This window comes from Saccopteryx bilineata, chromosome 4 (assembly GCF_036850765.1).
Source record: "Saccopteryx bilineata isolate mSacBil1 chromosome 4, mSacBil1_pri_phased_curated, whole genome shotgun sequence".
NCBI classification, from domain to species: domain Eukaryota; kingdom Metazoa; phylum Chordata; class Mammalia; order Chiroptera; family Emballonuridae; genus Saccopteryx; species Saccopteryx bilineata.
This window is the reverse complement of record NC_089493.1, coordinates 288,028,051-288,042,451: the sequence shown is the minus strand read 5'-3', so window position 1 is coordinate 288,042,451 and position 14,401 is coordinate 288,028,051. Positions and strand designations below refer to the sequence as shown.

The 14,401-nt window shown below is 54.6% G+C and overlaps 1 protein-coding gene across 4 annotated transcripts in view; it reads right to left on the bottom strand.

Moving 5' to 3' along the window:
- The window catches only part of PKD1 (polycystin 1, transient receptor potential channel interacting), a 53,093-nt gene extending 39,810 nt beyond the window's left edge, over positions 1-13,283 (bottom strand). For all 4 annotated transcript variants that reach the window (XM_066275250.1, XM_066275251.1, XM_066275252.1 and 1 more), the window contains exon 1: positions 12,879-13,283. In XM_066275250.1, coding sequence (XP_066131347.1) covers positions 12,879-13,084 — 206 coding nt within the window. In that variant the 5' untranslated portion in view covers positions 13,085-13,283. The remainder of the gene's footprint in view (positions 1-12,878) is intronic.
- Between the last annotated feature and the right edge of the window lie 1,118 nt (positions 13,284-14,401).

The window sequence follows — 14,401 nt, the reverse complement described above, 5'->3', positions numbered from 1 at the left end:
CACGAAGCCCATAGAAGCGGGGACTCTCACTCCCAGCTCAGCCCTCTGGCTGTCTTCTGTGCCACTCTGAGACAGGCGAGGGTTTGGAGAAGGGAACATCCCTGGTCTATCTCACATAACTGGGCCCTCATTCTCTCCCCCCAACAGCGCCTCAGCAGTCACTGGGGTGCCCAGTCTGTCCCCACACCGGGTGGTCTACCTCCCCCCGCCTTCCAGATCAGACGTTCTCTAGGAGAGAGCCGCTCGCCTCCCTGGGGCCGGCATCCTTGTCTTCAGGGTTTGGCACCCAATGGCAGATCCCTGTACCTCTGCCTCTGATCTCTCCTGCTCCAAGCAAGAGCAAGGGTAGGGTGGGTGTGGGGGGAACCCCTGTTCCCACCGCCACGCTGGAGGGGCCCAGAAGGTGCTGAGGGTCCCCTCATCCGAGGAATAAAGGCAGCTCCCCCTGCTCCCCACACAGGGCTCTGCCCTGGCTCCTATCCCAAGCCCTGCTGTGGAGAGGGAAGACTGGGGAGGGGAGAAAAAAGTGAGGGGAGTCCCTTGGTGGTGAGATGAAGGTCAAGGAGAGGGTCACAGTGACAGCAAATCTGGAGTGTTCCCTGGGTGGCTCCCTGGTGTCCCTTTTAGAGCTGAGGAAACAAGCCCCCAGACAAGCCAGGAAGCTGCCCGGCAGCCCACAGCTGCCAAAGTTTCTTTCTCTGCCAAGGAGGGGAGTGGCCTGGGTGCCTGCTCCCCAGTCTAGAGCTCCCCAGCCCAGATGCACGAGGTCTGGGGGCCAGCCGGAGCCCCCAAGGAAACATCTGCACATTCCAGACACATGTGGTCAGCGGCGGGGGCGAGTGCCAGGCCCCAGCCCAGCACCCCCACCCCAGCGCTGGCCGCTGTGCTGGAAACCGGCGGCTTGAGGGGAACGGGCTCCAGAGGGGCCGCCTGCACATTATGTAACCTGCTCCTCCCAGGCCAGCAACTGCCTCCTCCCTCTGGCAGGACAGGACAGGGCAGCAGGCAGCAGAGAAGGCATCCTACGCCCCAGCCAGGGCCCAGGGCCTCGGGTCCTCCCTTCAAGCCGAGCCCTCAGGGCTCCTGGAAACACAGTCTCACTGGACTGTGCTGAGCCCACCTGTCCTTCCTCTGGAGACCCCACAGGTCCCAGGGAGAAACAAGTTCCCCTCAGCCCAGCAAGGGGCACGCCAAACAAGGCTCCTGAAAGCCAGGCCCAGGCAGAAGGGAAGAATGGCCACAGTGCTGGCCCTGGGCCCCTCAGGGGACCCCAGCCCACCCCTTGGCCATCAGGCCAGGCAGCGCCACCCACTTGCCACCTCGTCACCTCACTAATGGCCCCTTTCAACACTGGAGACAGGCAGCCGGGAGCCCCGCGCCTGGGCCAGTTTGAGCCTAGTAGCATTCTGTTTTCATTCCCTTCTATTTATGGAGAGCAAGGCTGGCTTCTAGGGCCGGAAACGATGACGTTTAAATTAATGAATTCAAGTTTAAGGGAGAGAGCTGATTTGAAGAAAAACAAGTGAAGGGGATGTGCTGGGGAGGTGAACGGAGACAGGCCCGCCAGGGAGACGGGGCAGGGAGAGCCCACCAGACACCTCCCCTGGTTCCGTGACCAAGCCCCCACCCCCACCTGGCTCTAAACCAGGGCCTAGGGAATCAGCAAGGTGGGCAGGGGATGTCTTGGCCTTGAAGACTAGGGGGGAGGCCACTGTGAGCGTCCTCCCACAGCCTCCCAGCCCCAGGGTATGGGAACGGCAGGCAGTGCCCACGTTACAGGGTGTTTCGTGGGGCTCCCTCACGCAGCTCTGCCGTCCCATCACTAAACTGTCACTAGGACAAGACACAAACATCTAGCACAGTGACGCTGACTACCTGGAATCCCTGGGGACCACAGACAGGTACAAGGAGGGGAGCCTCAGGCAAGAGCTGAAACTGTGGGGTGTCCTCTCCCTGGCGCAGCCCTGAGGATGCCTTTGGACATCAGTCACTGTCAGGGCAGAACAGACCAGGCTGAGGACCAGGGGCTGGGAAGGGCCCCAGGCTGGGGGCCCAGCTCACCCTGCCCCCTGCACGGGGAGTTAGGGCCTCCCTTCCAAGGTAAGGGGAGGAAGAGAACCAGTACCCAGGGGTCCCCAGGCGCTGCACTTAGCTGTCTGGCCCTCCGCACTCAGGCCGCCACACCAGCCAGAGCCGGGGCTGTACCAGCCCGCCACAGAGGCGAACGCTGAGGCTCCGAGCAGCCCCCCTCCTCACCCCAGCGCTTCCTCCAAATCTGAAAAGTGAAGGAAAAAGGCGGGCAGGGCTCTCCTCATCCTGGCCAGGGAACCAGCTCAGAGCCTCCAGCTTTTCAGGGGCAGAAGCGTCAGTCCAACATGGCCGGCAGTCCCGTCTCCCACTCGGCTGCTGGGCACACCAATGGCAGGATGCAGCCTGACGCCAGGGCTACAGAGCGTAGGGGCATGGAGCCCAGTGCTGTGAGCCTTGCCCTGAGCCCCAGCCCTCATTCCACACCCTGACTCAGAGAAGCTGCTCTGCCGGCCTTAGCCCTCCACAGGGCGGCTCCAGAGGACACAGGACGGCTCCAGGCCTCCTGAGCACGGGACAGCTAAAATTGGGAGCGCCTCTCTCTGCCGCGCCTGGGCGCACGGGCTCCTCAGGGGGAGAGAGCTCCTCTCCCCTCAGCCCCCAAACGCAGCCCCCTCCCTGGAATCAGCAGCTGGGCACACTGGGCTCCTTGACAGAGACAGCTGCCAAGCCATAAAGAACGAGGTGTTCCGGGGAAAAGGGACATGAGCTGCATTTTCCAGCTGCCTTCCCTTCAGCAGCGCCCCTGCTGCCTCGGCCAGCTAGAGACGCAGACACCCAGCACGCAGGGCCAGTCCGGTGTGCCTGAGCCCAGACACTGCACCACCCCAGACAGTGGCAGGAGAAACGGGATGTTTTCATTCCAGAGCACTTGGCGGGCTGAGCCCACTGGGTTCTCGCTGCTGGCACTGGCCACTACACAGTGTTCCAGAAAGGAAAATGCGCATCTCCATCCAAAATGGCTTCTTCACTGGAAACCAAACCCCTGAGATCCAGTCAGGGTCTCCACATTCCCTTCCTACCTGGCATAGGGGCAGCTGAGAGGGGCTGGGGATAAGACCACATCTGGCACATCTGGCAGTACTGACTAGCCCAGCCAGCTATCACATGATGGTGGCCCCAAGGCAGAGCGTTTGAGGAAACGAAAAGGCAATCCCTACAGGAAGCCTACTAGTAGATGCCCTGGCCTTGGGGAGGGGGCGGTGGTTCAGGAGGAACTGCAGGCCAGGTCTACAGAGAACCAGTAAAGGGAAACTGAGTCTAGGGGTTTAGGGAGCCAGGCACAACTTCCCCGCATCAGTCACCTGCATCAGTCAGCTTCCCCAGGGAGATCATGAGTGTGTATGTGTGATAGCTGAGGTGACAGCAGGGCCAACGTGCCAAGGGCACCACATCATCAAGAACATGAGCCCTGATGTGGTGGCTCAGTGGATATAGCGTCATCCTGCAGTGCCAAGGTCACGGGTTCGATCCCTGGTCAGGACACATACAAGAAACAATCAGTGAGTGCACAACTAAATGGAACTAAGTGGTACAAGAAGTTGATGTTTCCCTCTCTCAAATCAATGAAAAAATGTAAAACAAAAACAAAACAAAACACAACATGCCTGACCAGGTGCTGGCACAGTGGATTTAGAGCATCAACCTGGGATGCTGAGGACACAGGTTCGAAATCTTGAGGTCACCGGCTTGAGTGTGGGCTCATCTGGCTTAAACACAGGCTCACCAGCTTGAGAACGGGATCACAGACATGACCCCATGGTAGCTGGCTTGAGCAAGGGATCACAGGCTCAGCTAGAGCCCTCCTTGGTGAAGGCACATATAAGAAAGCAATCAATGAGCAACTAAAGTGCTGCAGTTATGAGTTGCTGCTTCTTATCTCTCTCCCTTCCTGTCTGTCTGTCTCTCTAAAAGAAAAAACAAGCCCTGGCCGGTTGGCTCAGTGGTAGAGCATCAACCCGGCATATGGAAGTCCCAGGTTCAATTCCCAGCCAGGGCACACAGGAAAAGCTCCCATCTGCTTCTCCACCCCTCCCCCTCTCCTTCCTCTCTGTCTCTCTCTTCCCCTCCCACAGCCAAGGCTCCATTGGAGCAAAGTTGGCCTGGGCGCTGAGGATGGCTCCATGGTCTCCACCTCAGGCGCTAGAATGGCTCTGATTGCAGCAGAGCAATGCCCCAGAGGGACCGAGCATCACCCTCTGGTGGGCATGCCGGGTGAATCCCGGTGGGGCACATGCGGGAGTCTGTCTGTCTGCCTACCTCCTGCTTCTCACTTCGGAAAAATACAAAAAAAGAAAAAAGAAAAACAGATGTACACAAGAGTTCATAGTGCTCTGCTTACACCTCATAACTTCACTGTGTTACAGCTCCCCACCAAAGTGCATCAAAAACAAAGGCTTAAACTGAGATAAAAACACAAGAGGAACATGCCAGGCCTGAGCGTGATGAATCCCAACAGCTGTGTGGCCCTGAATATAAAGCACATCCAGGGTTAGATCATGCTTCTGGACGTGAGTCTCCCTGCCTGGGTGCTGAGGTGTATGTAGGAGTCTGCCTGCTCAGGCTCATCTGTGTTTCTTCTGTCTGCTGTGGCATCTGGTCTGAGCAACAAAGTCATAAGCAAATGTGTACCAGCTCAGGGGCACTTCTACACAGGTTTTTGAGTTGTCTGTCCTGCCATGGAGCAGATCCTAGGGGACCATCTCCTGGTGGCCAGTGCTTGAGGACACAATAATGGGCTGAGAACATGGAGAGAAGGGAATGGAAAAGTTCAATTTACAATTATTGGGACCACTAGCAACTGAGCCCTGTGGGAATACCATACAGTACACTTTTACTTCTGAGGCCCCACAACCCCTTAAGATGTATTCACTCATGGTACCCATTTCACAGGTGAGGAAACTAAAGCTAAGAGAGGCTGAGTGACCCAGCCAAGGTCACACAGGAAGTGAAAGAGCTGGGATGTGAACCAGGTCTGACCCAGGGACTGAATTCCCTATTCCTGGGCTCCCATGCCTCCCTCCTAAAACCAAACAGGAAAGCGTCGGACTGGGATGCGGAAGACCCAGGTTCAAGACCCCGAGGTCTCCAACTTGAGCGCAGGCTCATCTGGTTGGAGCCAAAGCTCATTGGCTTGAGCAAGGGGTTACTCGGTCTGCTGAAGGCCCGAGGTCAAGGCACATATGAGAAAGCAATCAATGAACAGCTAAGGTGTTGCAACATGCAATGAAAAACTAATGATTAATGCTTCTCATCTCTCCGTTCCTGTCTGTCTGTCTTTGTCTATCCCTCTCTCTGACTCTTCGTCTCTATTAAAAAAAAAAAAAAAAAGTAATAAAACCAAACAGGAAACAGTCAGTAGGAAAGACCAGAACAGGGACAGCAGAGGGAGGTCTGAGGAGGAGGGGATGGGAAGAGCAGCACCAGGCCAAGCAGGCAGCCAGGGCCTGAGCCTACAGCCCACCTGCTCCCACTCAGGGACACGTCCCTCTGTCACCTCTCTATGGTTTATGAACCAGGTTGCTGATGCTGTACCCCAGGTCCCTGCGTGCAGTTGTGGGGATATGCCCCAAAGCGTGCTGATGAAATCACCTCTCTGCCACACGCACCAGCCATGTGACCCCAAGAAGTGACTCAACCTCCAGGAGACCAGTGTCCTAGTCTGTGAAATGGAACCAAGAGTGGTCCAACCTCCACAGCACAATGTGAGGCACAGTGAGATCAAGGTCAGAAACGGCCTGGTACAGAGCCTGGCACTTGGCAACCTTAGAGGGAGAAGACGAGGCAGTGGGGGGAGGGGACCATCCCCCTGAGGATTTTCTTCAGGGATTTGTTTTTTAATTCAGACATAATTCACATACTATAAATTTCACCCTTTTAAAGCATACAATTCAGTGGTTTAGTATTTTCTCAAGGTTGTGCAACCATCACCACTATCTAATTCCAGAACATTGGCATCACCACCTAAACCCCCCACTCCTGGTCGTCACTCCCCACCCCAGCTGTAGACAGTACCAGTCTGCCTCCTTCCTCCGTGGATATGCCATTCTGGACGTTTCTTATCAGTGGAATCACTCAATACATGACCTTTTGTGTCTGGCTCCTTTCACTCAGCATCACAGTTTCGAGATCCATCCATAATTACAGCATGTATCACTATCCCACTCCTTTTTATGGCTGAGTAATATTCCACTGTCTGAACAGACCTCATTCTGTTTATCCATTTATCTGCTGATGAACCCTTGGAAGTTGTTTCCACCTTTGGCTACTATAAATAATGCTGCTATGAACATTTATATACATGGTATTTGTTTATTTATTTATTTATTTATTTAGGAGAGAGAAGAAGGAGGGACGGAGAGAGATAGGAACATCCTTCTGTTCCTGTCTGTGCCCCAACCAGAGATCTAACCGGTAACCTCTGCTCTTCCAAAGGATACTAACCCATCGAGCTATCCAGCCAGGACTGTATACAAGTTTTTGTGTGCAGGTATGTCTCATTCCTATTGCGCAGAAAACTGGAAGCAAAATTCACTAGATCCTATGGTACCTGTTTACTCTCCTTAGGAACTACCCGACTGTTTTCCAAAGGCCTGCCCCATTCCACATCCCCACCAGCAGTGGAGGAAGAGTCCAATTTCAACATATCCTCAGAAATACTCGTTATCGTCTGTCTTTTTAGTGTTAGTCATCCTGGTGGATGTGAAATAGTATCTCACTGTGGATTGATGGGCATTTCTCTTAAAACTAGGTGTTCAGCATCTATTAATGTGCTGATTGGTCATCTGTATATCTTTTTTGGAGATATGTCTGTTCAGATCCTTTGGCCGTCTTTTAACTGAGTTATTTGTCATTTTTGCATTGACTCATAAGGATTTTTTCTACATTCTGGCTACAGGCCCCTCGTTCGGTAGAAGATTCGTACACATTCTCTACCCTGCAGTCCCTGTTCAGGGGACCATGTACAGAAGGCATGTGTGCCCTCCTGTCCATGGTTCTGGAAAATCTGCATCGTGTCCCATCAGGAAACTAACATTACAGACACATTTATAATCTGAATTCCCAAGTGCCAGCTGTTGTGTGCACCTCAGGGAACATGAGGGTGAGATTAGCAGTGTGCCAGATACATGGACCCTCCCAGTACCTGCTGTCTCCACATAGCAGCCAGTGCCTTTCTAGAAGGTGTCAACCATGCCACTTCTCTCCTACATCCTTCAATGTCACTCCACCTCCCACCCCTCCGTCTGCCAGGCGGTCCCCTCTGTCTGGGATACTCTCACTGGCCCCTGGATGACTCTTATATAAGCAATGAATCTTGGTTTCAAAGTCACTTACACTACAGGTCCTCCTAGGCAGCCCCTCCAGAGTGGCCCCCGCCTCCCCATCAACTGTGTCTTTAGTTTAACAATAGCTCCCTCATGACTGAGCTTCAGAAGGTGGGTTTTAAAGACTCCTGGTACAGGGCTGGCACACAGCAGTCAGGCCCTCTGTATGCCCAAGGCTCACAGTGGGGACCCTCTTTTAACAGGCTAGCCCTTAAGGCGGCAACAACACCTGTAGTCTAACGTGTTACACCATACCAGACCCAGACTATGTCCAGGAAATTGCTCACCTTGCTTCTCACACGTCCTGTGCAGACACCAGGGACTGAGCCTTCCCACACTATCCTGTCATTTAAGGGCACAGGAAGGCAAGGGAGAGGCCCTGAGTGCTCCTAGCCAACAGATGACCCTTAGACACCCAATATTTTAATCAGCAAACCAAGTCCCTCTTCCTAGCCTAGACCCAGACCTGAAACACGCACAAGGACAATACACAAAACCCAGGATGGGCCCCTAACCAAAATATTTTTTTTTTTTTTTTCATTTTTCTGAAGCTGGAAACAGGGAGAGACAGTCAGACAGACTCCCGCATGCGCCCGACCGGGATTCACCCGGCACGCCCACCAAGGGCGACGCTCTGCCCACCAGGGGGCGATGCTCTGCCCATCCTGGGCGTCGCCATGTTGTGACCAGAGCCACTCTAGCGCCTGGGGCAGAGGCCACAGAGCCATCCCCAGTGCCCGGGCCATCTTTGCTCCAATGGAGCCTTGGCTACGGGAGGGGAAGAGAGAGACAGAGAGGAAGGCGCCGCGGAGGGGTGGAGAAGCAAATGGGCGCTTCTCCTGTGTGCCCTGGCCGGGAATCGAACCCGGGTCCTCCGCACGCTAGGCCGACGCTCAACCGCTGAGCCAACCGGCCAGGGCCCCCCCAACCAAAATAAACAGTGCTCAACACCTGGTTGTGTCGAAATCACCCACACTTGAAATTAACTGATCGAAACACCACTCCTGGAGCAGCAGCACTGTCACATCTAGAACTTACCACTGTAACGAATACTCATTCTACCTTTACGCTGTCCCTTCCAACACAGTAGCCACTAGCCACAAATGGTTCCAGAGCATTTGAAATGTGACCCGTCACACAGTACAGCTCTGGACTCAATCATCAATCTGCTGGAAACAGAGGGGGTACACGGGATGACGCCATGGAGCTGACACAAAGACACAGCCCAGTCCCAGGAACTGTCCAAGTCAGATTCTTCAACAAACTGCACCGGGAAACACAGATGAAGAGGAAGCCTATACACCAACAGAGTTTTAAAAGATATCACCATTCTCTCTTTTCAGAGAGTAAGAGGGAGGGAACGCCTTCTGAGTGGCTTTCTTAAAAAAAAATTAAATAAAACACACCAACTAATTCATTGTATGGACCTTATTTGGATCCCAATTCAAACTTGAAACAAACAAACAAACAAACAAAAAGCCCTGGCTGGAAAACCCAGTTGGTTAGAGCATCATCCTGAAGCACAGAGGTTGCCAGTTCGATCCCCAGTCAGGGCACATACAGGAACAGCTCCATGTTCCTCTGTGTGCGTGTGTGTGTATGTGTGTGTGTGTCTCTCTCTCCCCCTTCATCTCTCTCTGAAATCAACAAAAATATTTTTTAAAAAAAGAATAAATAGACAACCAAAAATTTGAACATACTGAACATGTAATGGGATCAGGGAATTACTTACTGTTGTAAGTATGATAATGGTGTTGCCATACAACCCAAAGTGCTTACAGATAAAAAAAATAGGATGCTAGGATTTGGTTAAAAAATGGGGGGGTGTAGAGGGGCAGGCCAGGCCACAGGGCAGTGGGCCCATGATGTTCACCAAGCTATTTTGCTTATTTCTGTGTATATTCAAATTCTCCATGATAAAAAGAATTTTTTTTCTTTTTTTTTTTTTTTTAGTGGGAGGAGAGAAGATAGAGAATCAGACTCCCACATGTGCCCAAACCAGGATCCACTGCCAACCCAGTCTAGGGCCAATGCTCAAATCAACCGAACTATCCTCAGCGCCTGGGGCCAACACTTGGACCAATCAGGCCACTGGCTGCGAGAGAGGAAGAGAGAGAGAAAAGGGAGAGGGAGGGGAAGAAAAGTAGATGGTCACTTCTTCTGTGTGCCGACAGGAATCGAACCTGGGACATCTGCATGCTGGTCTGATGCTCTATCCAATGAGCCAAACAGCCAGGGCCAATAAAGCTTTTTTTGTTTTTGTTTTTTTGTATTTTTCTGAAGTTGGAAACGGGGAGGCAGTCAGACAGACTCCCGCATGCGCCCGACCAGGATCCACCAGCATGCCCACCAGGGGGCAATGCTCTGCCCATCTGGGGCGTTGCGCTGTTGCAACCAGAGCCATTCTAGCGCCTGAGGCAGAGGCCACAGAGCCATCCTCAGTGCCTGGGCCAACTTTGCTCCAGTGGAGCCTTGGCTGCGGGAGGGGAAGAGAGAGAGAGAGAGAGAGAAAGGAGAGGGGGAGGGGTGGAGAAGCAGATGGGCGCTTCTCCTGTGTGCCCTGGCCAGGAATCGAACCCGGGACTCCTGCACGCCAGGCTGATGCTCTACCATTGAGCCAACCGGCCAGGGCCCCAATAAAGCTTTTTAAAAATTTTTGTTTAGAGATCAGAGATCAGGGAGAGAAACATTAATGTATTATTCCAACCATCTATGCATTCATGGGTTGATTCCTTTATGTGCCCTGACCAGAAGTTGAACCTGCAACCTTGACCTATTATGACAATGCTCTAACCAACTGAGATACCTGGCCAGGGCTCCTCCATCATAAAGCTTTAAAAGTAGAGCAGCAGCAGCATTTTGCTGAGTGACATCACTGTCTTCACGTTGCCACCTCTAGGCACCACTGGTTAACCCAAGAAAGGCTGGGGTCTGGGAGTCCCAGGAACCCAGAGTACCACCTAGACTAGGCTCCCCCCTCAGTCTAGACATGGCTGTCCTGCCACTACTCAGCCTGGCCAGGAGTCTCAAACAGAGAGGGGTGGCTGTGAGACACTGACAACAGAGGCGCCAGGCTCCATTCTCCCAGGACCCTATTCTCTGCCTCCTTGGGTCTTGTCACACACTCAGAGGGGCCTCCAACCCTGGGAAATCCTGTCAGCTCAGGCTGAGCCAGGTCACCAGCTCCTAGACAGGCATCCCCAAACTACGGCCCGCAGGTCGCATGTGGCCCCCTGAGGCCATTTATCCGGCCCCCTGCCGCACTTCCAGAAGGGGCACCTCTTTCATTGGTGGTCAGTGAGAGGAGTACTGTATGTGGCGGCCCTCCAACCGTCTGAGGGACAGTGAACTGGCCCCTTGTGTAAAAAGTTTGGGGACCCCTGTCCTAGAACCTCCAAAACCCAGGAGCAGAGAGTAAGGGGGCACATGCAAGGCAAGATGCCTGGGCACCATCACTGTCTCCTAGAGCCTCCTGAGTGTGCACCCTGCTGGAGGCCTTGGACCCAATGGCATAGCTCCCAGAGGCCAGATCAGACTAGCCAACAGGAGCCAGGCCAGACCCCTAGCAACTCCCAGGCCACCAGAGACGAAGGTAATCTCACCCACAGCATCAAGAAATAAGGGGTGGGGTAGGGCCTGACCTGTGAGGGCACAGTGGCTAGAACGTTGACCTGGAATGCTGAGGTCGCCAGTTCAAAACCCTGAGCTTGCCTGGTCAAGGAACATACATGAAGCAACTACTACAAGTTGATGCTTCCTGCTCCCCTCTCCCCTTTCTAGCTCTCTCCCCGCTCTAAAATCAATAAAAACTAAATCTGCAAAAAATAAAAAAGAAAGCAGAGATAGGATGAGTCTGATGCAACTATGAGAGCACTGGTGGCAGTCAGGAGGCTCATCTCTGCAGAGACAGCAGAGATAGCAAACACTTAAGTGGTCATGGAATAAGACAACAGATCCAGCTGGCCCTAGAGAACCTGCTCTTCCTCTACCCCCAAGTCCACCTGGCAAAACCCTAAGGACACCTGGACCGCTCAGGAGAAGCACACATCCCTACTTCCCCCCAACATCCAAACACTGACACCCTCCAATTAAAGGTGAAGGAGTCACCCAGGAAACAATATTACAAAACTGAACGGCAGGGCTCACTCCCAGATTTAACAACCTGCGGCCAAGAAGAGATGGAGTCCTGCCTTATGTGCCTTGAAGTGCCCAAGAAATCTAAACCAGGCCATAAGGATGTGGATCAGCAGTCCCTTGGCCAGCCCCTAGCCCAGGGAGGAAAACTGCAAATCTTGGTCCCCCTGCACTTTCTTCATTCCAACTCTGGATCCTGAGCATCTCACAGTTGAACCCAGCTTTACAATGTATTATTACTTGGTACTTGTGTTTAGACAAGTTGCATCACCTGCATCTCAGTTTTCTCATCTGTAAAATGGAGATCTTCACTGTACTTTCATCTCAGAGGGTTAGGGTGACGGTTAAGGATGACAACCACAACCAGAGCTTGGCTCAGAACCTCACTCAATGCAAGTTGACTCCATAAAGGTTGACTCGTTACTACTTCTAAACTGCAAACTTGACAACCGCTCTTGATCGTTTTAAACCCCAACCACCCACCCACTGTTCCCCATCAGAGCCCTAAAGAGAACACTTGAGGCCCTTCAGAATCACTGCCCACATCTCATGGTGCCCCCACACCCTCACACTTTCTCTGCAGCTGCCTCACTGGGCGTGTACCCTACATCTACAAACAACCAAGTCCAGTTTCCAAGTCTTTGCATACACGGTTCCCTCTCCCTTCCCCAAGACCTGCCTTCCTGCCCATCCCGAAGTTTCATGCCAATTATTACACATCCATCAAATCCTTGTCCAGACACCTCTACTAGGAAGCCTTCCCTGCCATCCCACACTGAGTTCTCCACCTCCTGACTTCCTTCTGGACTCTCAGGTGCTGGGTATCCGCCAGGCCGAATCCTATTAGTCTAATTGGCGTTTAAGTGTTTGCAGTCTCCGGTCAAAGACCGCCCCACCCCGCCCCCGCACGCTGCCACAGGCTCCCCACCAGCTCGCGTTTGCAGAGCCCCACCGCGTGGAATGTCTTTGCTTGCACAGAAACCGAGATTGTTCTGTTTCCCTCTGGCCCACGCCAGGCGGGCTGACAGCCGGCCGCGGTCCCAGGTTTTCCTTATTTAGTCGGGCCGACCTCACCACGCTGGAGCCTAGCCCTGGGAGAGTCCTGGCCCGCACTCCGTTTCCCCTTCTAGAGGCCTGGGACGCGCCCACGCCCTACGAGGCCCGCCAGGCCGGCGGCCTGCCCGGCCGGGCCTCTCCCAGGAGGGTGCGGGCGCACGACGGCCTCCCCGCGGCCTGCGCCCCGTTAGGCCCCCACCGCCCTACTAGGTCCTTGCGCTCGCCCGGCGTCATGGCAACAGTTCGGCCCGCGTTGCGGGGCGGCGGGTTACTCACAGCGCGGTGGCGTCCGCGGGAATGCGCAGCGCGGGCTCGAGCGTCCGCAGTCCGCGGCCGGAGCAATTGACGCGGCAGGCGGCGCCGGGCGCCGGGCCGCAGAGACAAGGGGGCGCGCAGGGCCCACAGCCGCGCCCGGGGTCCCCCGCCAGCGCCCCGAGCCACAGGCCCAGGCCCAGGGCAAGCGCCAGGCGGGCGGGCGGCATCGTCAGGGCAGCGCGCGCATGGCCCCGACCCCGAGCCCGCCCGGCGCCGGCGGCCGCGACTCAGGCGGGGACCGCGGACTGCATGGAGGGGCGGGATTTAGAGGCGGCCGTGGCCTGTCTGCCTGCGCGACGCCTGCTCGGCGCTTGGGCCCGGCCGCGCGCTCCGTCCACTGCCGCCCGCTCGCGCGTTCGCGCTGCAGTGTGCAGCCCGCCACCGGTTCCTCCTCCTCCCCGCGGGGTGGGCGGGGCGGGGCGGGGTCTTTTCAGCAGGCGGGGCGCGGCGTCCTCTGGCTCCGTCCCCTGAACCACTGGGTTGGGCACAGGACCGGGCGTCTTGAGGCTCCGCCCTTTATTTTATTTTTTTTTTAATTTTATTTATTTATTTATTCATTTTATAGAGGAGAGGGGGAAACAGAGAGAGAGAGAGAGAGAGAACGAGAGAGAGAGGAGAGACAGAGAGAGAGAAGTGGGGGAGGAGCTGGAAGCATCAACTCCCATATGTGCCTTGACCAGGCAAGCCCAGGGTTTCAAACCAGCGACCTCAGCATTTCCAGGTCAACGCTTTATCCACTGCGCCACCACAGATCAGGCCGCCCTTTATTCTTGCGGCTTGGCCACAATGCGGAGTAAAGTGCGGTAGGCGGGGTGTCCTGAGGCCGCGCCCTACATCGCCCGTCCTTTCCTTCGCTATCCCCTCGCGCGGTAGCCTCAGTTCCCAGTCTCATCCGCAAAGCTCATCCCTCCATGGTTTCCACAGTCCCAACACTGAAAACACCAGCAATAATAACCACTTTAGCAGGAGATCTAGGGGCGCCCTCTATCCGTGCTAATCCACTCCCAGCATCTGTGTCCCTCTCGCTTTGCGCTGTTTCCCGAGAACCTGGCGCACAGAAGGCGTTCAATATATGTACATCACGTCCTCTTCTGGAGTTCCGCAAGAGTGCCAGCGCGGTGTGACTGCTAGCCCGGCGGTCAAGGAGGTGACACCCAAGGTGGGTCTCACCTGGACCAGCGTAGTGCAGCAGTCCGCTGCCGCCCGCCTGCTGGCGGAGGACAGAACACTGCCCTCTGCTTGCCAGGCACTGCGTTCTACCTCTCTGGCCGCCGCTTGTCCACTCTTTCCGCAGAGGGAGCGTTTGTTTCTCCATGTGTGCGGGATTTAATTACGAAAGAAACGCTCGTGGTGGGAAGAAGTCACGCGGAACAAGGTGGATGAAGTCTGAAAATATATTAGAAGCCACACACACACAAAGGACCACATATTATTATGATTCCATTTACAAGAAATCCCCAAATAGGCAAATCTATAAAGACAGA